The sequence below is a fragment of the Siniperca chuatsi genome, linkage group LG13 (genome assembly GCF_020085105.1).
Source record: "Siniperca chuatsi isolate FFG_IHB_CAS linkage group LG13, ASM2008510v1, whole genome shotgun sequence".
NCBI classification, from domain to species: Eukaryota; Metazoa; Chordata; class Actinopteri; order Centrarchiformes; family Sinipercidae; genus Siniperca; species Siniperca chuatsi.
Window position 1 is genome coordinate 25756670 of NC_058054.1, and position 26101 is coordinate 25782770.

At 37.7% G+C, this 26101-nt stretch overlaps 1 protein-coding gene and 1 long non-coding RNA gene across 2 annotated transcripts; one reads left to right on the forward strand and one right to left on the reverse strand.

The window, feature by feature from the left end:
• The first annotated feature begins 3603 nt into the window (after positions 1 to 3603).
• Positions 3604 to 25600, forward strand: LOC122887520. Its single transcript, XR_006380563.1, has 6 exons — positions 3604 to 3792; positions 4333 to 4401; positions 13119 to 13261; positions 23298 to 23384; positions 23558 to 23732; positions 25456 to 25600. It is a non-coding gene; the product is annotated as an uncharacterized LOC122887520 (long non-coding RNA).
• On the reverse strand, positions 5869 to 20280 carry LOC122887518 (myosin-7-like). The gene is made up of 39 exons (XM_044220818.1): positions 20178 to 20280; positions 19930 to 19966; positions 19201 to 19409; positions 18968 to 19111; positions 18711 to 18867; positions 18586 to 18613; positions 18393 to 18501; positions 18169 to 18261; positions 18000 to 18063; positions 17315 to 17413; positions 17112 to 17215; positions 16871 to 17009; positions 14867 to 14985; positions 14636 to 14785; positions 14363 to 14533; positions 13884 to 14193; positions 13658 to 13734; positions 13098 to 13303; positions 12838 to 12961; positions 12612 to 12748; positions 11962 to 12217; positions 11626 to 11868; positions 11374 to 11550; positions 11143 to 11288; positions 10975 to 11065; positions 10475 to 10864; positions 10236 to 10362; positions 10041 to 10159; positions 9759 to 9955; positions 9494 to 9677; positions 9214 to 9379; positions 8337 to 8461; positions 7922 to 8230; positions 7515 to 7718; positions 7128 to 7424; positions 6851 to 6955; positions 6667 to 6762; positions 6094 to 6228; positions 5869 to 5991 (listed from the first exon to the last, which is right to left on the reverse strand). Exons 3-39 carry the CDS (start codon positions 19399 to 19401, stop codon positions 5971 to 5973), a joined length of 5820 nt encoding a protein of 1939 aa, XP_044076753.1. The 5' UTR covers positions 19402 to 19409; positions 19930 to 19966; positions 20178 to 20280; the 3' UTR covers positions 5869 to 5970.
• Positions 25601 to 26101: the final 501 nt, after the last annotated feature.

The window sequence follows — 26101 nt, forward strand, 5'->3', positions numbered from 1 at the left end:
TGTATTCATGGGACTTTTATTTCATGATGCCACATTTATTTATTTCATGTGTCCGGTCTTGTCAGAGGCAACATAATTTTGCTATAATTTATTTTATTAGCCACATAGAGTAGTCAAATTAGGCAAGTTTTGATATCAGGATTATACCACCACATGTATAAAATGGGTTAGTAAAGGTCCAGAAGTTGGTCGTACCCTTGCTTCTACCCTTGTCCTTGCCTTCTGGCATGGCGTAGTATCCTTGAGCACAAAGATAACCTGTGAAATTCCTGCTTGCTGCCTTCACAGCACTGATGATTTAGTGGACAGCTTGGGGTCAGCTCATGACGCACGGCAGAGGAGCAAAGTGTTTTTACATGGAGAGGAGCAGCACAGGTGATCAAGCAATTCATAGCCAATAATTTACTGTACACCATCTCAAACAGGGAACAACAGTATAGTCAGTATAGAGTTTTATATAAAACTTATTCAGACATCCTCAAGGATGGCAATGCAGGAGGCAATGCAGGTTCCATGGCAAAACAATTTTGTATTTGTATTTTTATGTTAAGTTCCTTCAGCTTTTAGTCTAGTTTTTATGCAATGAAAATTGACATCTTATTCCAATCATCACATCCTGTTAAGAATTGAAATATCTCTGGTTGAGTTTCTCCTATGGCTGATTAGACTAAATTAAAATTAACCCTTGCATTTTTAGGTAGGGTAAAACATTGTATTGTATTTGTGATGTCTTGTGATTTTTTTGCATCAACTGTAGAGCCACAACAGGGAAGGAAGAATGAACAAGGAGGAAGGAAGGTCAGCACCATTGACAGTGACCTTTCCCACTTCTGCCACAGCTCAGACTCTGGAAGTATACTTCCATTACATTTTCTCCACTAAATTACAGACAATCCCTCTTTAACGACACACACACACAGTATATTCCTGAACCAGACCAGCCAGCTTGTGAGGTGAACCATGTAAGTACCAATGCTTCCAACCTCAAAACATGTTAATTAACATAATTAATGCATGTGCACACATGTATGACAAGCTAAGAAAACTCTAACATCTTAATGATAAGAGCAATGTGTCTCATTGGTGGAACGCCATTTAGAATTGTTTGGTAGTGTAGTATAAGGGAAAGATAGGACAGTGTTGCCAAAGAAGTGTTTGTTTGCTAGCACTCTGAGACAACATAGGTCAGGCTAACAGACAAACCCTCATATTCATAATAATTACATCTTGTAGAAAAAATGGATAATACATTAATACAATATCTGTTGATTCCCAACAGTGCCTGAATTGGCATGATGATTATAAGCAAGTGAAGACTTTCAGAGGTTTCAGAATTCTCAGAGCTGGTGGATAAATATAATTGCCTGTGAGCATTTCTAGATGTAGGACACACATACTGGCACACACTCACAAGAAATATAGTTACTTATATTTATTTTGTTTTGATCAAATGTTTTTATTTTTATTCAAGGATATAAACACAGACAAACACACACACACACACACCCCTGGACCTGTAGAAGTGTTAGTGTAGAATCATTGCATAATCAAGGATAAGCACAATGTAGATCAAATACACAACAGACAGCAGTAGATTAATCTACTAGAGTAGAGTCAAAAACTTATTATGAAAGTAGGCCTATGAGGAAGTTGCCAGTGTGCTACAGTGTCCTTTGAAGTGACTTTCCCTGTACAGTAATAATGTCCAGTGATAGTGGTCATAAGAACATTTTGAGCAGAAATCCATTTTGGGCTCCTCAGCAAACCTAATATGGAAACAGTTTAATTATAATACGACTTCTTTTGTGATGTTACAGATTCAGCAAGAGTTATTTTATTATATATTTTATTATATGTTTAATATAAGGTTTTAATTTGGGAATCCCATAAGTAGTCAAATAGTGGCGTACCGTAAATGCACGAATAGACGCGCATCAAAATCCAAAAATGGTTGGGTGCACAACAGTAATCCTCTGACATGACCGCACATCTACGACGAATGCTTTCAGGAGTTCACCTGAAATTCCCAAACCACAAGTAAGTCTGTTTCTCTCTGCAGTTATTTGTTCACATAGAGCCTAAAGTTAGCTAGCTGTCACATGGCTAGCGCTAGTTCCAGCAGGTTTCTGCCACAACCAGCATAACGTCAGTTAAAAGTTCAATTTAACCCAGCCCGGTTCTATTTGAGAAAACAACGGCAGAAAGAAACAGACTTACTTGCTGTTTGGGAGTTCCAGGTGAACTGTGCTCATGCTGCATGTGCATGAGAGCAAAGCATGAATGTGTGAGTGAAAATACATAAATATGAGTGAAAATGTGTGGGTTTAAGAATGAAAATAAATTAATGTGAGAGTGACAATATATATATATATATATATATATATATATATATATATATATATATATATATATATATATGTGAAAGGAGAATGTATGTATATGAGAGGGCCAGAATGTATTATGGCTTGGACGGCCCCCTCATACAAGGATGCACCATTCTTTCCTCCAATGTGCGCCATGAAACAGCCGCTTGAGGATTAAACCATGTGACCAAATTCCTGAGAGTGAAAGATCAATAGTACAATTTAAAGTTAGGCACCCCCAGATCTCATCTAATCTTCCCGCTGGAGAGTGATATTCCAAATGAATTTGGAAACTGCTGCATGTAGTTTACCCCAGTAGCCAGAAGGGGGAGAGAGAGGACTCATAGAACTAATAAAATGTATTCTGGGTAACACATTCATTTTTATATTTGAAATACATGCCTGAAGTGAATTAGGTAAGCCTGAGCCATCTGTCTAGATCACTTAGAACCCTATTCAGTGTTTCTGTGTAATTGTGTTTTACAATTTACAAAATCTAGGTGTCCTAAATAAATGTTTAAGATTTATAATTGTAAAGGGAGATTATATTCTTTACCAGCTTGCCCTTTTCATTGCTTTGCTATTTAGGTTCTCCCAGTCCATCTGTTGTTGCATCTGTTGTTGTAACTTATAGGCATCACACTCCACCAAGGTCTCTATTTATGAAACTACAATAAATGTCCTCTGATAGCAACACCTGTTGAACCATAGACAAATTCTCCAGTTAGTTGTTTGGACAGGTTTACACACATTTGCACTACAAGAGCTGTCATAGAGAACACAGACAAAACTACTCAAAAAAGTGTCATATCTGCACACTATTTGTTAAAACTAAACATACTACTAGCATATCATACATCATATCATATACTAGGCAGGCCCTGATATACCAATACCTTATCAGTAGACCTTACTAAGCCTAGGTAACAACAGGAAGTTCTTTAGTTCGTCCTCCATACAGTGGACATACATGATGTTCACAATGTGTTTGCCTTCATACCAGAATTCTAAACTCCTTTACTTAGCTCTATTCTATTCCAGGCGTTAGCGGAGTAGTCAGCCCAGCTTCAAAGGTCCCATTCCCAGCTGTCCACAGTCCTTGTATCTCTGACTTCTGCAATCACATGTACACACAAGGGAAGGTGTGAGGCACCTTGTCTCTCTTAAGTTTGAAATCTGAGCCAACTGTGGTTTCAGATGAGGTTTCTATTGTTAGAATGCTTGTTATTTACTGAGGGTCACTTGAGGAGGTGTTGAGTATTGGACCCTGCCTCCATGTGTCCTTCTCTTGTCTTGCCCTTTGTCCTGGTCTCCATTCAGACAATGAAGTTAGTTGTTGGTGTGTTTGCGCTCAGAACTGGAAGAGTCCTATAGATTAGAAGGTTTTTCTGCTGAAGAGGGCCGAACATTGTGCATAACAGGGCAAAAGGTACTGTTTGAATTACATTTTATTTTGTTGAATTGTGCAAAATAAGGTATTGTTCATTATGGGAAATGTTATATGTGACATGCACAATTTACAATTTCTGCACATTAAATATTTCATTTTTCATGAAATCTTATTGCAGTGTAATTGGAATGACATTGTGTGTAATGTTTCTTGAGCTATGTTAGTTCTTGAAAATGAATAGATAGTGAAGAAATATATAGGTGAATTGTTTAGAGAAGATGAGCAATGCCTACAGTTATGGCACGCTTTCCTTTCCATTATTACCCTTTTTATGTGTATCAGTGGTAACATTGTAATTAATTACTTTTATAGTATGTCTGCTATATTGCATTTTATATTAGTGAGCTTTTTTGAATATATTCTTATAAGTTCATTATATACATTTAAATAATTTGCTGATATATGGAAATTGCACTTAATCTGTACTAATGTTGCATGTTTGAAATTACACTTATCTGAAAGAGAGCAGAAGTGCTTTTGGTCAAAATTTCTTTTGCCTTTCTTTTCTAAAAATCATAGGCTTTAATTGTGAAACAACACAAATCCTAGGAATGAGACACCTTCCGCAAGAGTACATCATTATAACAGGTGAGTCTATAAGATAATTGCTACTTCACATTGCAATTATCTATTATGTTAATGACACTGTAACATGTTCATAATATCTATCTTAATGGACAGTCAAATCACATACATTTTCATATCCAGCACAATACTGTTTATTACAATTTGATTTAAATCTCTGTGTAACCCTTCTCACTTGGCCAGGTGCAGGCTATTGAGTGTCCATAAAACTAATTAAGGGGAAAGGCCCATCCACTGCCAAGCATCCAGTGAAATCATGCTTTGAAAAGATAATTCCAGCAGGACTTTAACCATTCAGTTTTGTTATGCAGCCAAATGCCCTATATGTCTTGGTTGGTCCTCCAGTTACATCACCAAAGTAATAGCTTATAAATTCACAGGCATCATGCTACTGTTGCCTACATGATCTGTGTGTAAAAGAGCAACTTAAGACTTTGCTGACTTGCTGCAGTGATGTTAAAGTGTACTCCAGGATGTGTCCCTACAACGTGGGTGACTGGGTGTGTTACAAGAGCAACAGTGCACACTTCTGAAAATATCCACCCCCCATCAGTGTTGCACAGTGTTAGTGATACATAATATATCCATGACTAATCATTGCCTCCTTATTGTACAGCAATAAGTATTTTGATTCCCAGATATATTTGTAGTATAGCAAATTTGATAAATTTATATATATCAGCAAATTTGATTAACTTGCTATATTGGACATAAAACTGTTCATAAAATGCATACTGCTAATGAAAATTCAGCCATTCTAAAGCTGTCTTGATGAAATCCTATAACCATTAACACACTGATCAACTTTTTACACCAACCATTAACTACTATATGGAAGATAATAAGGTCATAATGCAGTTTGTACTGTATACAAAAATCTACATGTCCATCTATGTGTGACTACATATATATCAACTCCAATACATATTTTTATTAATCATCTGCACAGACAAAGACCCAGTTTGTTTTAAAAATGCTTGTTGGAGTTGTTGTGCAATGAAGTAGCAGCAGCAGATGGCCGCCCACCCTGAGTCTGGTTCTGCTCGAGGTTTCTGCCTCGTAAGTTTTTCCTTGCCACTGTCGCCAAGTGCTTGCTCATGGTGGGAATTGTTAGGTCTCTGTAATTGATATTATAACGAGTACGGTCTAGACCTGCTTTATGGGACAAGTGCAATAAGATAACTTCTGTTATGAATTGGTGCTATTTAAATAAATAAATTAAATGTGTGTAGCTATATTCTTATATTTTATGTACAGGTTATAATTGTGACATAAATCAATTACACTACAATTTAAATTAGGAAATGCATTTTAATTATGTAATAGTAATGGCTAGATCAGCCTTTACCATCACATAACTAAATTTAATTGTAGGCCTGTAATAAACATGCTATAAGACCCAAGTTAACTTAAGATTTTGTTCAAATGTACTAATATATGGTGAAGTTACAAAAAAAAACATGGCACAGCTTGAGATGCAGATATATTTTATTCTACTGAACAACTGACATGCTTAGGGAGACACTATTCAGACATCAGGTGTCTCAGAATCTAGAATTCATTCCATGAGGTTCACTCCTCATCGTGTCCTTTCTGAAATAAGAGAATAACAAGTAATTTATATTATATATCATTATATATTTTAATCATAATACATCACAACACAAAAAACACAAAACACACAAAAACACTGACCTTTGACCCCACATCGCGACTCTTGGCACGTAGCTTGTTCACCTGAGACTCAGCGATGTCAGCTCTCTCTTCAGCCTCATCAAGCTCATGTTGAAGCTTGCGGAACTTGGTAAGATTACTGTTGGCTTGTTCCTCCTGTAGAACAGAAACGCAATATCATCATCAGTGCCTGATGTGTATTTTTGTACTAATAATGTAGCTTATTTAATAAAAGCTGACAACACTGGTAATATATACAGTATTTTTTAGTTTTTAGTATTTTTTAGTATTTTTTACCAATTACATTTAATATGAAATAAATAAGCCAATTTTTTTGTGTAATATGTTTTAATAATGTTCATAATAAAATGTTTGTACTGGGCTGTGCAAATCTAATGTCATTTATCAAAGACTAGTTAGTCTACTCTAAATTATTGTACTGAAAATGTTGTAAAGTCTTTTCATCAAGGCTTGATGTTATTTTTGGCCATATTGCCCAACTCTACCACATAGCTTTAACTGTATTGCGCAATCACGAGCTGTGGGCTTGGAAAGCTTTTATGCTTTTTTTTGTTTCTCTAAAATAGTACTTACAGCCTCCTCTGCAGCTTTCTTGTAGGATTTGACCTTTAGCTGCAGCTTGTCTACCAGATCTTGCAGACGGGAAAGATTCTTACGATCTTCTTCTGTCTGAATACAAAAAACAGCAAAATAATTGTAATTATTAATGAAAATTATACTCTGTGTTCCACAATTTCATAAATGAACTGAAACTTGCCTGATAGGTCAACTCTTTGATTTGTCTCTCATATTTTCGTATTCCTTTGACAGAATCACTGGACCTTCTTTGTTCAGCCTCTACTTCACTTTCCAGTTCTCTGATCTGTTGAGGGAATGATATGAAGACAGATTTTTTTTTATTAAATAATTTTGGGTAGGCTTTTTGATTATGAGCAAATGTTTTAGTTCTAAGATGTTTAATATTGCCAGCTTTTGATGATTTAATGATTTCATTAGATTGTTCATTTGATTTCTTGGAAATTATTGACACTCACCCTGGCCTCAAGCTTCTGCACCTGCTTCTTGCCTCCCTTCATAGCAATCTGTTCAGCTTCATCCAGACGGTGCTGCAGATCTTTGATGGTTTTCTCCATGTTCTTCTTCATACGCTCCAGGTGAGCGCTGGTATCCTGCTCTTTCTTCAGCTCCTCAGCCATCATGGCAGCATCAGTAATGGCCTTCTTGGCCTTTTCCTCAGCGTTTCTGCACTCCTGCACTGCTTCCTCCACTTCAGTTTGAAGCTGGGATGTATCAGCTTCTAGCTTCTTCTTTTGGTTTAGTAGACTGGTGTTCTGGTCAAATGCAAAGTTTGATTATAAAATTCCTCAGTAAATTGACAATAATAGAAAAGAACTGTGCCAGGTGCAGTGACTGCATCTTACCTGTGAGTGCAGCAGCTGCACCCTCTCACTAACATCCAGCAGCTCTTGTTCAGCAAGTTTGCGACCTCTCTCAGTTTGCTCCAGAGCAGATCTGAGCTCCTCCACTTCAGCCTGAAGTAGGTTGTTGCGTCTCTCAACAATAGCAATGTTTTCCTTCATATTGTCATTGGCTTGAAGAGAGTCATCAAGCTGAAGCTGAGCGTCCTGTAAGAGTACAGTACAGTACATTTATAAAGAGTACAGTCTAGACTGGCTTTATTGGAAAAGTGCAATGAGATAACTTCTGTTATGAATTGGCACTATATAAATACAATTGAATTGAATTAAATTGAATTTATTGTAAAGCAGGTTAAATCAAGTGATAACATAATATGTCCAAGGTGTCCTTTAAAAAAAAAAATACATACCTTTAGATGTGCATGAACAGCCTTAAGTTGTTTCTGGGCCTCAGCTGCCTGCCTGTTGGCCTGGCTAAGCTGGATCTCCATCTCATTGAGGTCTCCTTCCATCTTCTTCTTCAAACGGAGGGCCTCATTCCTACTGCGAGTCTCGGCCTCAAGAGAGCTCTGAAGATTATCCACAATTCGCTGTTGGTTTCTCTTTGTTTGCTCCATCTCTTCATCTTTCTCGGCCAGCTTGCGCTCAATATCAGCCTTAATCTGGTTGAACTCAAGCTGGGCTCTGAGAATCTTCCCTTCCTCATGCTCCAGTGAGGCCTATTATGAAATAAAGATTGAAAATGAAATATATAACTATTGATGTTATTACCAATTACCAACATTTTCAAGTTCATAAGGTCAACCATACAAACATTCAACATACCTCTGCTTCCTCCAGGGCTGTTTGTATCTCAGACTTCTCTTGTTCCAACTGTTTTCGAATCTTCTCAAGCTCATGAATACTCTTTCCACCCTCACTAATTTGCTCAGTGAGGTCAGATATTTCCTCTGAGAAACAAAATATAACATTATCAATGGTTTAGTCCAGGGTTCTCAAACTTATTACTCCAAAGTCCGCATCTGACCTGCAATCAGTTGCATGAACCTAAGCACAACAGGTGTGATTGCCAGACGGAGACACTGATCCAAATGTTCATTGGTCAAGCTGCTACGGTATGAACTTTTCAGCACATACATTTTTTGAGAGAGTGAGAGACAGCGGTGGTCGAGTGTCCTATAGAGTGAATGAAGAGAGGGAGTGCCGGTGGCGAAAAAGCCAGTGAATCAGATAAATAACAAGTTATTTTATAATGGTTACACAGCAGTTACTTTCTAAAGCACAAATAAATACCCCCACACACCACCGCACAAACCTGTGGCTAATCACAACATGTGGTCTAAATGAAGCAACAGCAACAACACACAACAGTCTCTCCAGCAGTTAATGTTGCCATGACAACGATGTCAACGATAGGGAAATAAGCCACATTAAAACCACATTCATCTGGGGACAGGATTGCTGTGAATGATCTCCAGCTACACTTATGTTCAAAGTGACTAACAATTTATTGATCAATAGAAAATTTATTTCAAAATAGAAAACGTTACACTTCATAAGGTATTGTACAAGAGGTATCGGCTGGGTCTGGACTGACTTGCCGTTCGGTCCAGATGCAAACCCAGGTCCGGACTTTGAGAAGACCTAGTTTAGTCATTAGAGCACATTCTGCAATAAAGGCGTAAGCGGGTGCTACCCTTACCCTGAAGATTCTTATTCTCTCTCTTCATGGTCTCCAGATGTTCAAGAGATTCTTCATAGGAGTTCTTCAGTTTGAAGAGCTCGGTGCTCAGAGACCTGGCTTCCTTCTGAGAGCTCTCCAGCTCTGTTTGAGACTCCTCATACTTCTGTTTCCATTCTGCCAAAATCTGAGAGACATTTCACATTTTAGATAAAGGATCTGAAATATGTATGCTTAAGGTCATTATGCTTTAATTCTTCATCTAAAAGAGCAAAATTGCCACATTTATTTTAAATTCTACCTTGTCAAAGTTTCTTTGCTTCTTGTCCAGAGCAGCAGCAGCAGCATTAGACCTCTCCACATCCACCATGAGATCTTCAATCTCATTCTGCAGCCTGTGTTTGGTCTTCTCCAGAGAGGAACATTTAGCATTCACTGCTTCAACAGCCTCCTCAGCCTCCTGCAGACGCTGAGCCAGCTTCTTTCTAGATTATGGTGGAATTTATTCAGGGTTCATTGTTTTTTAACTTTGCAGAGTTGTTCATGTGAAAATATATTTTACTCACTTGGCCTCCTCCAGTTCCTCAGTCCTCTGGATGGCATCAGTTTCATACTTGGTTCTCCACTGAGCCACCTCAGAGTTGGCCTTGGACATGCTGCGCTGCAGTTCAGCCTTGGCCTCCTGCTCCTCCTCATACTGCTCCCTGAGCAGGTCACAGTCATGACGAGCAGACTGCACTGCATGGGCTAATGCATTCTTGGCCTGAAATGAAAGCATATCTTAATGTTTCTCATGTACCAACATTTAATCTGTACTAAATGAGGTCTCATTGCTATTTGTTTGCAACCTTGACTTCCTCCTCCAGTTGTCTTTTAAGGTCTTCAATTTGTTGAGTGTAGGACTGTTTCCCTCTGGTGAGTTGAGACACGAGGGAATGATTTTCCTCAAGCTGCCTTGCAAGTTCACCTAATTGTGATAAAAGAATAAAATGAGTACTTCATAATATCCCAAAGAAAACACACTGCTCAAATCAAATGCATACCATTCTCAGCTTGAAGCTTTGCTTTCTGCATGGTGAAGTCATTGATGGTACGCTGTCCCTCGTCTGCCTTTGTTTTATATTCATTCATCTGGTCTTCCAGAGACCTGCACATTTTCTCCAAATTATTCTGAAAACAAAAATCATTAACAATGGCACATGAACCATTTCAAGATGAATTAAATGTGTCTTAGACTAACAAAGTAAAATATTAATCAACCAATTAGTACAATAACATTTACTTTTGCCTTCACAATATGTTCCATATTGGAGACCACATCATCCAGCTCCAGTCTGAGTTCACTCTTCTCCTTCTCCAGTTTCTGCTTGACTCTCTGCAGGTTGTCGATCTGCTCTCCCAGGTCAGCAACACTGTCAGCTTGTTTCTTCCTGAGTGTGGCAGCAGTGGCTTCATGCTGCAGAGTGGCCTCTTCGAGGTCTCTGCGGAGTTTCTGGAACTCAGCCTCCCTCTTCTTGTTCATCTCAATTTGGGCAGCTGTTGCTCCACCAGCCTCCTCCAGCCTTTCACTGATCTCCTCCAGCTCTCTGGCCAAGTCTGCTCTCTGCTTCTCCACCTTGGCTCGGGCAGTTCGCTCTGCCTCAAGCTCTTCCTCCAGCTCCTCAATACGGGCCTTGACCAAAATAAATGTACATTTTGCATTAAATGGCTATGAATTGTGACATTAGCCAAATGTCACATCCCTGTCCAAAGAAATAAACTCTCCATTTTATTTAACTTTACCTGCAACTCCTTCAATTTTTTCTGGAGCTGAGCACTCATTGCTTGTTCGTCCTCTACTTTGGCACTGAGTTGGCTGATTTCAAAATCTTTCCTGTGGATGAAAAAGATGTAAAATGTACAAGCTGCAACAAAGTTTTAAATCTATTTGTGTTTTTAGAAGTGCATTACTTTTTCAGCCTTTCTTCGAGTTGCTGCTTGTCATTTTCCAGGTCCATGATACACTCTTGGGCTAACTTTAGGTCTCCCTCAAGCTTCCGCTTTGCTCTCTCAAGATCCATACGCACTTTCTTCTCTTGCTCAAGAGATCCTTCGAGCTATGGGCCGTAATAAATAAATTTACTTTTTCAATTATTATTTATTATTTGTTTTATACATCCACTTGATCTTGTAAATTCTTACATCATCCACTTGCTGCTCCAGCTTAGCCTTGGCCTTAGTCAGAGTGTTGACTTTGTCTTCTTCACTCTGCAGATCATCAAGTGTTTGTTGATGAGCTTCCTGTAAGGCTTTCTTTTCCTTGGTCAACTTAGCGATGATTTCATCCAAAGCAGCCATCTCCTCAGTCAGGTTCTTTACCTATGGCCAGTGGAAATTTTTAGCAAGGACTTGTGATACATAGAGTAATTTCACAGTAATTAGTATTTGTGGTACCTTGTTCTCAGTGGCATGCTTCTCTTTCTCCACTTTAGCCAGAGTTAACTCTAAGTCATCAATGTCTTTCTTCAGCTCAGAACACTCATCCTCCAGCTTTCTCTTCTTAGCAGTCAGTTCAGCATTCATCTCCTCCTCATCCTCCAGTCTTTCTGTCAGCTCTTTGATTTTTGCCTCGAGTTGAATCTTGCTCTTGATCAGCCCCTCGCATCTTTCTTCAGCATCACAAAGATTATCTTGCTCCTGTTATTAAAACCATAAAGCATGCCCTACAGTGTAAGTGTACTAGATGTTGATATTAACTGCAATGCTGTAAGAAACAGTGTTTAAACATACAGATTGAACTTGAAGCTGCAGGTCATTCTTCTCTTGGAGAAGAGTGACCATTTTTTCTTCAAGTTCCTTCTTGCGGGCTTCAGATTTTGCATAAGCCTCTTTCAGTTTGGCAAACTCTTCCTTCATGTTGGCCATCTCCTTCTCAGTCTCTGCTGACTTTAACAGAGGTTTAATCTTGAAGTACATCTTCATCCAGGGCCAATTCTTGACCCCCATGAAGGCACGGATGTTCCACTGGATCACAAGTAGTGCATCCCTGCAGGCAACAGATTATCATTGTCTTTAAAGTCTACTCCAGCAGGGAAAATCCAGTTTTAACTTGATTGGAAAAAATTTCCTTTTCAATACGCCCTAAATCAATTCCCACCCCTCACAATGCTCACCTGTGTTTGATGTTAATTGCAATGGCAGTTTTACTGTTTGGTTTGTGTATCTAAGGCAGAGTACATCTGCATTTTGAGATACTGCTTTTTGTCAAAGGATTGGGTTTCTTCCATTTTGATAGCTTTATAGAATTGAGGGTCTAAGAATCGATGGTGTTGTATGCTGTGCAGATTGTAAAGCCCCTTGAGGCAAATTTGTGATTTTGGGCTATATGAATAAAACTGACTTGACTTGACTAACAGAGTTTGGCCATGCTGAGCAGGTACCTGCGTTCAACAATCTTCTGGAATTCAATTCTTGCCAGAAGGCCTCGTGACCTGGCTTGGATGCCAGTGATGATTAGTGCTAGTCGGTCATCTCGCATCTCCTCTAGCTGACCCAGCAGTCCAGCTTTGAAGAACACCTTTTTTATAGCGGTAGATCAGATAGTCAGTAATAACATGCAATGCATGCAAAATTTATTTTCTCTTAATCAACATTGAAAATACTGACCTTAGTGTGCCCCAGTTTGTACTGGTTATGGTCAATATCCAGAGAACCCAACAGTTTCTCAGCAGCCTTCTTGTTGTCAATGAACTGACCCTCAGGAATGGCATTAGGGTTCAAAATACGGTATCTTTGACACAAATACAAAATATAAAATGTTTTGCTTATTGTGAAGTTATCTTATAAGACACTACAACAATTGTGATAGGATAATAATTTGTTTTCAATGATAGTTTTAAATGTGGGTTTGTTCATCACATGCAAACCTCTGTTTGAAATCTCCATAGAGGATCCTGTTGGGGAAGCCCTTTCTGCAGATCCTGATGCCTTCCAGCACACCATTACAGCGCAGCTGGTGCATCACCAGAGGATTCTCCATGGCCCCAGGAGTCTTGGTCTCATTGGGGATGATGCAGCGTACAAAGTGAGGGTGAGTAGACCTCAAGTTGGTCATCAGCTTGTTCAGGTTCTCCTGCAAGTTTTTAACAAATAACTTTTAATAAATTTTATATTTTCATTGTGTTTGACATTAACTTTATTAAAACGATTGTGTTGTAAATTTCAATGGGTGCCCAAATTATTAAATTAGATATGCTATCAGAACTCAGTAATTGCATCATAGCATTGGGAAGGTATGTTGTACACAGTACTGTTGGTAAATTATTAGCCTGAAGACGTTTTTTGTCTTGGTTAGATTAGACCCTCTTTTCATCTATGCTAATTCCAATAGCCTTGCACCTACATATGACATGTGCATAATTACGTGCTGTCTAGCTTAGACCCATAACCATTATTTGAAACATGTGAATGAAAAAAACAATCTTACCCTGTGCAACGCTGATACAGTTTGGAAGGATGAACCTTTCTTCTTGCTGCCACCACCTTTCCCCTTCCCACCAGATTCTAAATAAAATTAGTCAAATTTAGTCAGCAAAAAACTGTACAAAAACTGTACAGTAATTGAACCTGTATAGAGATTTTAATCACGATATTGTTGTTACTGTGAGTCTTAACTATTTTACATACATTTTTACTAGTGAGTGTCAACATACCCGAATCAGCTCCTGCATATCCAGCAAAAAGCATGGCTAAAAGTTTAAGGGTAGATTTTTGGAAAAGACCAACAACAGTTTCATTCAGGGGATCCTTGTTCTTCACCAGCCAGTTATTGATATTATAATCAACAGTTCCAGCGTAGTGAATCAGGGAGAAATGGGCCTCTGGTTTCCCTTTGATAACTCTGGGCTTCTGGAAGTTGTTTGACTTCCCCAGATGGTTGTCATAGAGCTTAGCTTTAAAGGTGGCATCAGAGGCTTTGGGGAACATGCACTCCTCTTCAAGGATGGACATGATACCCATGGGCTGAGGAGAATGTAATGAAAAAAGTAAAGATATATTTTGTATATTTTTGGCAAGACAAGCAAAATAATTTTCAGTTTCAGAAAAAAAACCTGGAATACTGGAATAAATCTGGGTCATGTAACTTAATCACACATTTAGCTGATTTGTCTAAATAAAGTCAGAAACTCACCTTTTCAATCAGGTCAATACAGGCCTGTAAGTCCATACCAAAATCAATGAATGTCCATTCAATGCCCTCTTTCTTGTACTCTTCCTGCTCCAGCACAAACATGTGGTGGTTGAAAAACTGTTGCAGTTTTTCATTGGTGAAGTTGATGCACAGCTGCTCAAAGGTGTTGAACTGTAAGAACATCGATAGTAAGCAGAAATTGACTCAGGCATGAAAATGTTAAGCAGAAATGTTACTAATGTTTATGATTTTTGGATTCCATTCCAAACTCACATCAAAGATCTCAAATCCAGCAATGTCCAGAACACCAATGAAGTATTGGCGGGGCTGCTTGGTGTCCAGGGATTGGTTAATTCTTAGTACCATCCACTGAAACATCTTCTCATACACTGCTTTAGACAGTGCACCAACAGCATAAGACACCTTGGGGAGAAAATAATTAGTATTAAACAGAACGTTTTCTTAAATCAAAGTATCCTCAAAAGGTTCCCTTCAACTCATTACCTGAGCAACATTTTGTCCCTTGGTGACCCACTCATTTCCTACTTTGACTCTTGGGTGACAGAGACCTTTGATAAGGTCAGCAGAATTCAGGCCCATCAGATATGCAACTTTGTCAGCATCTGAGACAGTGAAGATTTACATAAGTCACATATACTTAAGTCTCTGCCTCATCAACCTGACGGGCATGCTCTCTCAGCTTTTCTGTCTTTTTCTTTAGGGTTCTTGACACACTTAAAGTATGAACTGGTGACAAACATGGTAGCACATGACAAGGTGGGAACATTGTCCATATGTAAACAGCTGTGGATATGCAGATATAGCTGTCCAAAAATGTATGAAAATTAAGATTAGTAGATAGATGTATCTAAATGTGTAAAATGTCAATAAGCCATACAGCAACTGCTTGAGACTTTGAAATACATTTTTACCCAGAAATCATTTAACATGATGTGAACAATGAACTATGCACTCTATTGACCTGAATTATTTCTTCCTTTTGGGAGAGTACTTCATGAAAAAAGTCTTTATGCAGCAGAGACAAGCCTCATTGATGAGTTCAGCGTGCTTTCAACTGAGCACTTTTGCTGTTGTTTTGGACAAAGTTTTTTACTTTGGTCTCAAGTTCATTTGGAATTTGCTGTATCCCCTCAATGGCAGCTGAAATTATGAAATTATGAGTGCTTTCTTCAATTTATGACTTACAATGGCTTTAATGAATATTTTTTTACATTACAAGCTTGCTTTGTGCAGCTTAAAGTAGCTTCTGATCAAGTTGATGTAGTGGCTCAGCTGTGCTTGTCATGTGGAGCATAAGGATTCAGGATGGCACAGTCTCAACTGCCCTCACAATGTCACTCTCATTCAATTGCATTTGTTTAAGTTTTTAGTCCCAATGTAACAAATGCAAGATGTCAGACAAATCTATCAGTACTAAAAGCAGCTGAAAAAAGACTTTCTCCTTGACTATGTAATATAGATATACATTCATTTTTAGCAGTAACAAAATAATATAAGGCATTATTAATAGAATTCAGAAATATTATTGTATATACTATGTCATGTAAGGCATTACGAAGGGTGCCAGATTAATTTCTGAAGGGTTGCCAAAAAGTGTGAAACAGTAGCAAAATACAGCTGGTGTCAAGAAATGTAACAGCCACCTTACTAATGGTTAAAACTATAAACCAAAAATGACAATTACCAACATAAACCACCATGTTCGGAACAAACACGTTACAAACACTAACAAAAAGTAACATTTTCATTTTGGACTACTATGCAGTCCAGCACTGCATTTATTTTGTTTAAAATGATCCAAATTAAGGCTCTTTCAAACACAACACAACAACTATACCACTGTGGTAACGCTTCAGGTCGCGGTTACACCTGTGAGCCTGGTACAGGGTGGCGGACAGGAATGATTGAAACGTCTTTTTACCGTAAGTGCTGTAATATAGGGGCGTTTGCGGGGCTACCGCTATGAAACAACATTACCCTCTTCCATATTATAATGCCTAGTCGTACATCTGCGGTTATTTTGGTGAAAGTAACACAAAAGTAGTGTAACGCATTACTCTCCACGGACAGTAATACTAATATGTAATATATTCCTTTTTGAAAGTAACTTGCCCAACACTGTACCTAATAAACTGGTAACTGAGTGTAGTATACTGGTATGTAAAAACATAGTAGACAGAAGAAAGTTTTATTTTATCAAATTATTATTATTCAGAATTGGACCACCTTGTGTCCTACTTCAGCATTTGCCATACTGAATATGATAGGTGAGCGATATCTCAGCCTAACGTACAAACCAGTACACATCATAATGCAAATCCAAATGCTGTACCTGACATTTCTTTCCATGAAATGCCACGTGTGAAAATAAATAGTGCATTTTTCAGAGTCTCAGTTGGATTTACACTGCTTATAACTGTTAAGAATGCTGGATGTGAGCTGTGCCAAATCACTTATAATAATAATAATAATGTACATCGCTCTTACTTTCAGTGCCATCAGCCTCTGCCTGCTCTTCTCGCTGCTTCTGCTTAAACTTCATGTTACCATAGTGCATGATGGCACCAGTTAGCTTGTAAATGCTGTTCTTCTCTTCTTGAGTGAAGCCCAGCACATCATAGGCATCCTGAATGAAATCAAAAATGTAATTCTGGTATTTCCTTATTTTGTTATAAATTGATGTTTGACTAAAAATTGTTTGCTGTTGTAAATCAAAGTTTCAGCCCACATCAGTGGCCATCAGCTCTTCAGAATCATTGATAGAGGCTACTGTTGTCTCTCCTTGGGAGATGAAGGCGTAGTCATAGGGGTTGTTGGTGATAAGCAACATGTCTAAAAAGATATTCACAAAAGAGAAAATATTTATTTTATGATACAATGCATAATACAGTACAGTAATAACCATATATCACATGTATTTTGTACACTTACCCAGAAGTTCAGGCTTTGCTTGAGATAAGATCTGGTAGAAAATGTGGTAGTCCCTCTCAGCTTTGAGCTGATAGGTCACACGAGACTTTTCCAGAAGGTCTGTAAGAGGTAATATATATAATATATGTTAATGGACTGTACTTGTATAGCACCTTTCTAGTCTTCTGACCACTCAAAGCGCTTCACACACTACATATCACATTCACACACATTCATACACTGATGGCAGGTGCTAACTGCTCATCAGTACAAAGAAACTAAATAATCATTCACACACACCAAAGGCACAGCACTTGGGAGCAATTTGGGGTTCAGTGTCTTGCCCAAGGACGCTTCGACACGTGTACTGAGGGAAGCCGGGATCGAACTGCTGACCTTCCGATTGGTGGACGACCCACTCTACCACTAAGCCCCCCTTATGTTATGTTATCATGTGGTGTAGGTTTAGCTATAATTGCTGGCACACTATCACTCCTTCAGTGATGATAGTTAATTCAATAGGTTTATATACAAATAACAAATTTTCAAAAAACAAAATGAGCAACCAGAGCTGCCACAATTGCCACAATGTTCTGATTTAATACCAAAGTTCTACCAGAGTCCTGCCTCTCATACTGGGATTTGGCTCCAGCACCATACAACCCTTCAAAGGATAGGTGCCTTGGATGGATTTAGTTTTACTTACAAGTCTCAATGTCAGCAGAGGCCAGCTTTCCTCGGTTGTCAAAATGAATTCTGATGAATTTACCCTAAGAAGAAAAGTAGTGTTCATTTATATTTCTAATATGAGAAAAGTAACTCTCAGTAAATGAATTATAATCAAGAAGCCTCAATGCATTCACACAGACACTCACAAATCTAGAGGAGTTGTCATTCCTGATGGTCTTAGCATTACCAAATGCCTCCAGAGCAGGGTTAGCCTGAATGATTTGATCCTCCAGGGTACCCTGATTTTGTTAAATAAAGATAAAGTTTACTGCCAATTTTGGAAAAGCTCTAAGAGAAAAAAAACTTAAACTTTGACTCACCATTGATATTTTTGTTGTAACATATTAAGAAAGACCTATGTAATACAGACCTTCTTCACAGCAGCTGGATCTTTCTTCCCACTTGGGACAGCAGCGATGCTGGCAAAGTACTGAATGACACGCTTGGTGTTGACAGTCTTTCCAGCACCGGATTCACCGCTGAGCAGAAGAGATACAGAAAGTTTTAAGCCAAGACCTATGACTCTTAACTACTTAAAGGTTTTTGTTGGCTGTATGACTTACGTGATAAGGATTGACTGGTTTTCTCTGTCTGGCAATAAGAGAGATTTTCAAATTATCAGTAAAAAAATGGAATGATGTCAGAGTTGAATATTTAAACAAGATGAAGGCTAAAACTGATTATTTACCTGCCAGCATGTATTGGTAGGCATTGTCAGAGATGGAGAAGATGTGAGGAGGAGCTTCACTCCTCTTCTTTCCTCTATAGGCAACAACAACTTCTTGGTTATAGACTGGCAGCCACTTGTAGGGGTTGATGGTCACACAGAAGAGCCCAGAGTAGGTCTACCATATTAAGAGAAGGATAGAGGATAGTGGCTTCAGATGCTGAGATGTCTTATAAATGAAGGAACGTTCAGATTAACAACTACAGCAACTGTCTTACATAAATCATCCATGCTGCATAACGCTCTTTGAGGTTAAACAGCACAGCAGGCTCATGGAGGAAAGTGAACATTGCCATGTCTTCAATTTTATCAAACTTTGGCGGGTTTTGAGGATGGATATCACATTCCTTCACTGTGACAGTCTGCAGAAAGAGATAGCACATTCTTAAACAAAGTCAAAACTTGGATTAGCATGCATTTGAACTGAACTGAATTAATATGATGTACATACCTTTCCAAATTCAGTCTGAACAGTGACATTGCCACCGTCACGACTAGTGATGGATGCCTTGACGTACTCAACCTCAGGGTCAGGAACGAAGCACTCCTTCTTCATATCAAATATACGGGTTTGGGCTTCTAGACGCTCCCTATCTGACTTCCTAAGATAAGGAGCAGCAAGCCCAAACTCTGCCATGGCGGCATCACCCATTTTTCAACCTTTTAAGAAAAAAACATCTTTTATGGCCTGTAATTTGTATGTATGACCCATTTATCATTCACATAAGGACCAAGGAAAACACACACAAGACAAAGGTTTAGTAAAAACTGACATAGTTAAAGAATTCATTAGACTTAATGAACCTGGGAAATGTACACACGTTTTCTATATCCCCATACAAAAAACAATATTTCTAATCATTGCCTTCTTAACATACCTGTATTATTTAAAACCTTTTATCTTTTAATACAAATACAGAAATGAACAAGCTTAAATTGATGTCTCTAACATTAGAGTTTTAAAGACATGCAGAGGTTCTTTACAAGAGGGAAAATTGGATGTCTCAGGCCTTTTGATATGCAATAACAACAACTCCAAAATGTCAGAATCAGAAAAGGCATTCATTTGTTGCTGACATATGCATGTAACAACAGAAAAGCAAGATGCTTAAAATAATTGTGTTAACTGTTGTGCTCCATTTAAAAAAATGATTGCAGTGTCACTTAAATGTGCTTTTACCTGAGGTGTTTCACTCCACAGGAAATCGGGATCTGTGCTATTTATATTTAGCAGACAGAAGCAAACCAAATGTCATATTATGTAATTTTTTAACTAAGGCAAAGCAAGTTTGACAAGTAGAATATACTTATTTAAATATATATCTATAAATAGCTAAGAGTAATTTTAACATCTTAAACTAAAAGTTTTCAAAACGGTCACTCACATACAACGTAGCAGTTTCTCACTTGAGTGGATGTTTTTCTTACCTTTGACCGTCTACCTTTGTCAAGTGAAATGATGGATCCAGTGGCAGACACCACGCTGCCTCTCCATTAATAAAGGTTGTTAGTCAACCAAATATGGGGATGAATATCAGAGAACTGGCATCCAGGTTGCCTATCACAAAAAGCATTCTCCAAATTGGGTAGAGCCTAGTGTTGCTATTTGTTGCTCTCACCTTGTGAACAACAGACTAATACGCCAGATGGGACATGAAAGGGGAAGGCACAAGGTGGTGGTGGTGTTGTTTGGGGGGGTACAGTCTATCAAGTAATTCTCTTTTGTCCCAGTAAGTTATATGAAGTTGTTTTGGAATAATAATAAAAAATCAGAGTGGTTTATAAAAATTAAGTTAAAACTTTATGATTAAAGTTAGATTAGATTATTGATTTTAGATTATAGTTTCTATCTTTATTGAGTATACTACATAAGCCAATGACTGACAAAACTTTTAAGAGCATGATTGTAGTAAAGAAAGCAGAAAATCTCTTTCCAACTACAACACTTGATACATGATCAACACACGATAGGACCTATACTGTATGCTCTATAACAGCACTAATTAGGTATGTATTCTTTCTTTTCTTGACACTGAAAATCTCAGGAGGAAACAAAATAATCCGAATACTTATATTAATGGCCATTTGTTGCTAAGAACAATGGTCCACTGTGCTTTATAATGATGTATGTCTTATTCATGGCAGACATGTTTTATTATAGACTGGACCTCTATACTCAAACTAAATAAAGTAGGCTAGCAGGCAAGCAGGATTTATGGGACATAAAATATCTCGAGATCTAAAGTTCAACAATAGTCTGTCAAATGATAGGGTGTGAAATACATTTCTAGAGGGAGAATAAAGAGCTGCAGCTGTTGTCTACAGAGAGGCAAGACAAGGCCAAGGTCGCAGCTGTGATATCCTTTTATTATCACTCACCACTGTTCACAGATATGCCCTTAGTCTAACCCTGGTCACTTGGCATTGTTTCCATTTCTTTACCAACAATAGAAATGTTCAGAGACTATGCAATCCAACTCATGTTCATGTTCATAAAATTTACTTGAGCTCACCTTTAGAGCCAGACACTTTTCAATGACCTGGAACTGGGCAAAAACTTTCTCACCTAAATAATAAGTTTTGAATTTTTTTTTTTGATTTTGGAGTCAAAAGCCCATACAAGTATGCTTGATACCCAATACAGACTGGCCGTGAGACAGTTGAAATAGTTAAAAACCATAAATCTGTAGGAACTGTCACTGAGAGTATGCTCTCCTAGAATGCCGAAACAGATGCCATCTGCAAGATCCACAGTACCTTCAGAAAGGCGGGCACTAAAGGATACCACTGTTTAGTAGTAACAGAGCCATGAAGTCATTAATTCCAACTAGCATTCTGCATTTGAATAAGTTATTAGCTTTGATGTATCAAATTTGTATAACTGCACATGTATGTATGTGTATTTATTTACACAGGTATTATTTTTATGATTCTGAATTTATGTTGAGTTGGTTTTATGCCATTCATACTCACTCAATAAAGAAGTATTATTATAAGTAAAAAAAAAGTGAACAGTTTACCTGGCCTATGCATATAGATAGATACAGATATACTTGTTTTCCAATGTTATCATCACAATCAGGCCGACAGGATGTAAAAAGTTTTGTTTGTCAGAAATTTTGTAACTTAAATAATAATTTTATTTTAATTAGTTTGGCATTGAAAAGGAGCCTCTGTTTTATTTCTGTAAATTTACCACCATTAAACAACCATAAGGATAAGGGTGACAAAAAGTTAGATGTGTGCATTCTAGGTTTTGCAGATGATGTTATCTTCTCTTTTCTTTTTATGTGCAGTATTAGTTATCATAAAAGTATTTTTTTTTTTCATAATGATGTTAGTGGCTGTGTCTGTGAAATTTTAATTTTAAGGTGTATTCTCATGACATACATATGAGGCTCAATCTTGTTGTCTTTTACTGCTTTAACCAAAGAATACCTGGATTGTGAGCAGCAGATCAGTTCAAGATCAGATCAAACAAAAGTTTTATGTTTAAAAGTTGTCAAAGGTTGCTGTGTTTTCTACCTCTAGAAGACGCAGAGGATATAGCACAAATTAGCTGCCATGTTTTTACTGAACAAATTTGTATTGTTGTGACCTACACTCCAGGCTTCTATCCTGAAGTTGCCTGCTACGAGTGCCCTTGGCTTGCTTCTGTTGACATGGCATTGTTTTCTTCTCTTTATCCTTGAACACAAAGATAACTTGTGAAATTCCTGCTGGCTGCCTTTGGGGGCTTGATGGTTCAGAGGACAGCTTGGGGACAGCTTTGATGCAGGTAGTCAGGACCAGTTTTAAATGTTTTTCTTTGACCAGCAGCAACAGGTGATAAGCCCTAAAGAAACCAATTATGTACTGTATGTACTATACAGTATGTAGTGTAATATTGGATATTGATCATTTATATACAAGAATATGATAAATTAATCTATATTCAGACCAAATTTTATAAATTACACGTAATAGCTCAAGTGTGTCATACTATGAAGGATAATGATACAAATAAACCTGAAACTACCATGAATGATGGCAGCCAGGAGCTTTCTGAAACGTGTATTGAAATAATGATTATCTTGGCCTGACATAGAATTTAAACCCAGGTATAGTGAAACTCTCTGGTACAAATGAAATCTTACAAAGCATGATGGCCAGTAATGCAAATGGAACCTTAGTTCTCTTCCTTTCTATCACATCACATCTCATCACCACATCTTGTCCCTGCTTGCCTTTGTACTACAAATCTCATCTCCTTTACTTATCCCTCAATTTATTCTAGGCTCTAGCAGCGCAAGCAGCTGTCCATTAAAGGTCTCATTCCCAGCTGTCTACAATCCTTGTGTCTCTGACTTTTACAATCACATTAACACATTTCTGACAAGGGAAGGTGTGAGGCACCTTGCCTCACTTAAGTTTGAAACTAGAGCCAGCAAAGCTATTGTTAGTATTTGTTCTTTGTTGTTGTGAAAGGTCACTTCTAAGAGGTTGTTGAGCTCTAGTGAAGTACAAAGTTGATTGTTCTCTTGCCTTGTCTTCTCCTCACTTATTCAGACTGTGGACCTCTGTGTGGACTCAAATCCTTTGCACTGTTTGCTTCCTGATGAGGCAATGACCAGGACATGGAGAAATAATGGAAAGGTACTATTGATCATTTAAAGCTTTTATTGTCTACATTTTTGGATGCAAAACTTCTAATCTATTGGAAAATCTGCTAATTTGGAAAACTGATAAAGATTTAATTTTGCCATAATATACTCTTATTATCAATGTCCAATTTTGATTGATGAAATGGTATTGCTTGAATTCACTAGGTCTCTCTTGGAGGACTTTACCCCTGAATACATCAAGTCTAGATTATCTGCTGTCAGTCAGAAATCTTTGTCAAGTCTGTCTCTTTTCTGTGTTCCAAATGGCCCTCCCTTGTCTGGCTTTGAAAAGAAGATGCTTGTTACTAGAGAAAGACTGACCTCCACTACTGATATGAAGGTTAGTTGTTTCAACATTACTAGTTTTTAATCTGTAATATTACCAAACATTATGAGTTACATTTTTGTCAAAAGAAAAAGTTGGGTCATCATTGGGTCAGGTCCAATTTTCTGTTTCCAAAATTAGTGGTGAAAATTATTTTTAAATAGGTAGATGATTATTTTTCAGTTGCAACTACTGTGAATAACAATAATACAACCGTAAAACATTTCATTTATCATTAGTTCACACTACAGCAGTTTTTACAATACTATTTTAGCAGTTTTAGGGGTAATTGGTGATGTTCTTGTTTTATTATGTTATATATCCATTGTATGTGTTTTGGTCCTTTAGCTGTGGTGTGTCTGTACAGACTTCTCATAGTTTACTTGTCAGTGTGTCCACTACTGTTCTGTAGTCATCCATATTGCTCATGCTAGCTACCCAGTCCTCATCTGATAATCCCAAACGTTCCACTTCTGCTAAAAAGCTACTGCAAACTCAAAATGCAATGTGCCCTGTTCAGTGGGCAATTCTCCCCAGAAAAGCTTTTTTGAACTGGTTGCTAAGTAGTTGCTATTTGCTAAGTAGTGAACTAGAAATATGCAAAATCTGTCAAAATACTTTTGCAGTTTCTTGGTTGGTGGGCCCATATTTAATACTGAGAATGTACCATAAACCATAAACACTGAGAATGTACCATAGAACCATAAACACCTTACTAAAATTTAGCAGCTGTGAAGTATTATCATTATTAAAATAGCATGATAGGTACAGTTGTAGTCAGTACATGATTCATACATGAATTAATAAATTAATTAATTAAACACATTAGACCCACTTTTTTATTTTTCAGGAACTGTGGAATATGTTTTCCTGTTAATCATCATTGGTATAGACATATATAGACAATCAAGTTCGATAATCATTCAGGTTGTGTTGCTAAGTGAAAGCACTGCTTGTTCTGCACCTACATTCCTGTGGAAGGGTGCCCATTGTATGAAGAAGTTCTCTGCCTCTCCCATGCAATGGCAGTCCTAATTGGATATACACTCTGGAGCACACAGGCCAGAGTGACCTTCCCTTTCCCTGTGTTCCTAGTGCATTAATTAGCTCACTCTTTGATTGCAAGTAATATGTTTCCTCATTAATACATATAGTGTTGTAACAAAGCCTTTATTTTTATATATTTTAGAACATACTATAGAATATAATAAGTGTCTACAGTTGATACATACATGGACATACATGAGAGCTGAGAGAAGGAAATGTGCATGCTCTCTGTGCACAACCAACTAATACCAACTGCTGTGGGCTTTGATGTGTTTTACCAAAGGTCGGAGGGTACACACTTATTGCAGAGTTGTGATGTGTTCCATTTTAATCAAAGAAAAATTTGAATTTATGATCCAGAAACAACACACGGAAGTTTGTATTTCGTTGAACAGAGCCTGGGAAGTTTTGTGATAAACTCTTTCTGTCTAATTAAAAGACAGAAAAGACGCTCTTCCCAGGAGTCATAGCTCTCTGCCCAGATCCTCCTGTTTTAGTTTCTCAAAAACAAACATATCCATATCTTTGTCCAATTTATTCAAGGACAGTTGAGGTAATCATGTTTTTGTGTCATTAATCAGAAGTTTCCTTGTGTAATGGCGCCCTCATATGGGTAAAAGCGTAATGGCACAATAATTCATAACCATCAGACACTGTCAATGATTTACATGTTTTGATTATGGACCAACAGGGAACATCCCAACAACCCACCAGGAGGAGCATGTTTTGAAAATATAAGTGAAAATACAACTGAGCCTGTTCAGTTGCTTCATGAACCAACTCGGTTTTATGTGTACTTTGTTTTGGTATTACAGTAAAATCTATATTTTATTGAACTCTGTTCGATTCGGGTGTTTTATTGAAGAAGAATTAAACAGTGTGTGAGAGGATCTGAAGACATCTGGCCCAACTGAAGGTTTTTTCGCCCACAGATCCCACAGTAATTTTTCCTTCAGCAGATTTTATTTTCCTGAAGGTGAAAAGTATTAACAGTATAAGTATTTTTTAAAGTTTTTGTTTATGGCTTTTGGGGTTGTGTTTTTTTTATAGGAGTATGAGTGGCATAACTATATTTTGCATATTGGAAAAAAATAGACCATGCCTCTGAAGGAAAATAAATTTCTTAAAATACAATTCTTTGATAACAGTAAAAGATACATTTGGCAATACAACACACATTGTTTCACTGGAGTTTAGTTCTTTATAATTATGAACCACGAGAGCCTTTGTCAATGAAAAGTCAAGAAACTGTTTCAGATGCACAATCAATTTATTCTGCTGAACAAAAAAATGTTTAGGGAGACACCATTACACAGGCAACAGGTGCCTCAGAAATT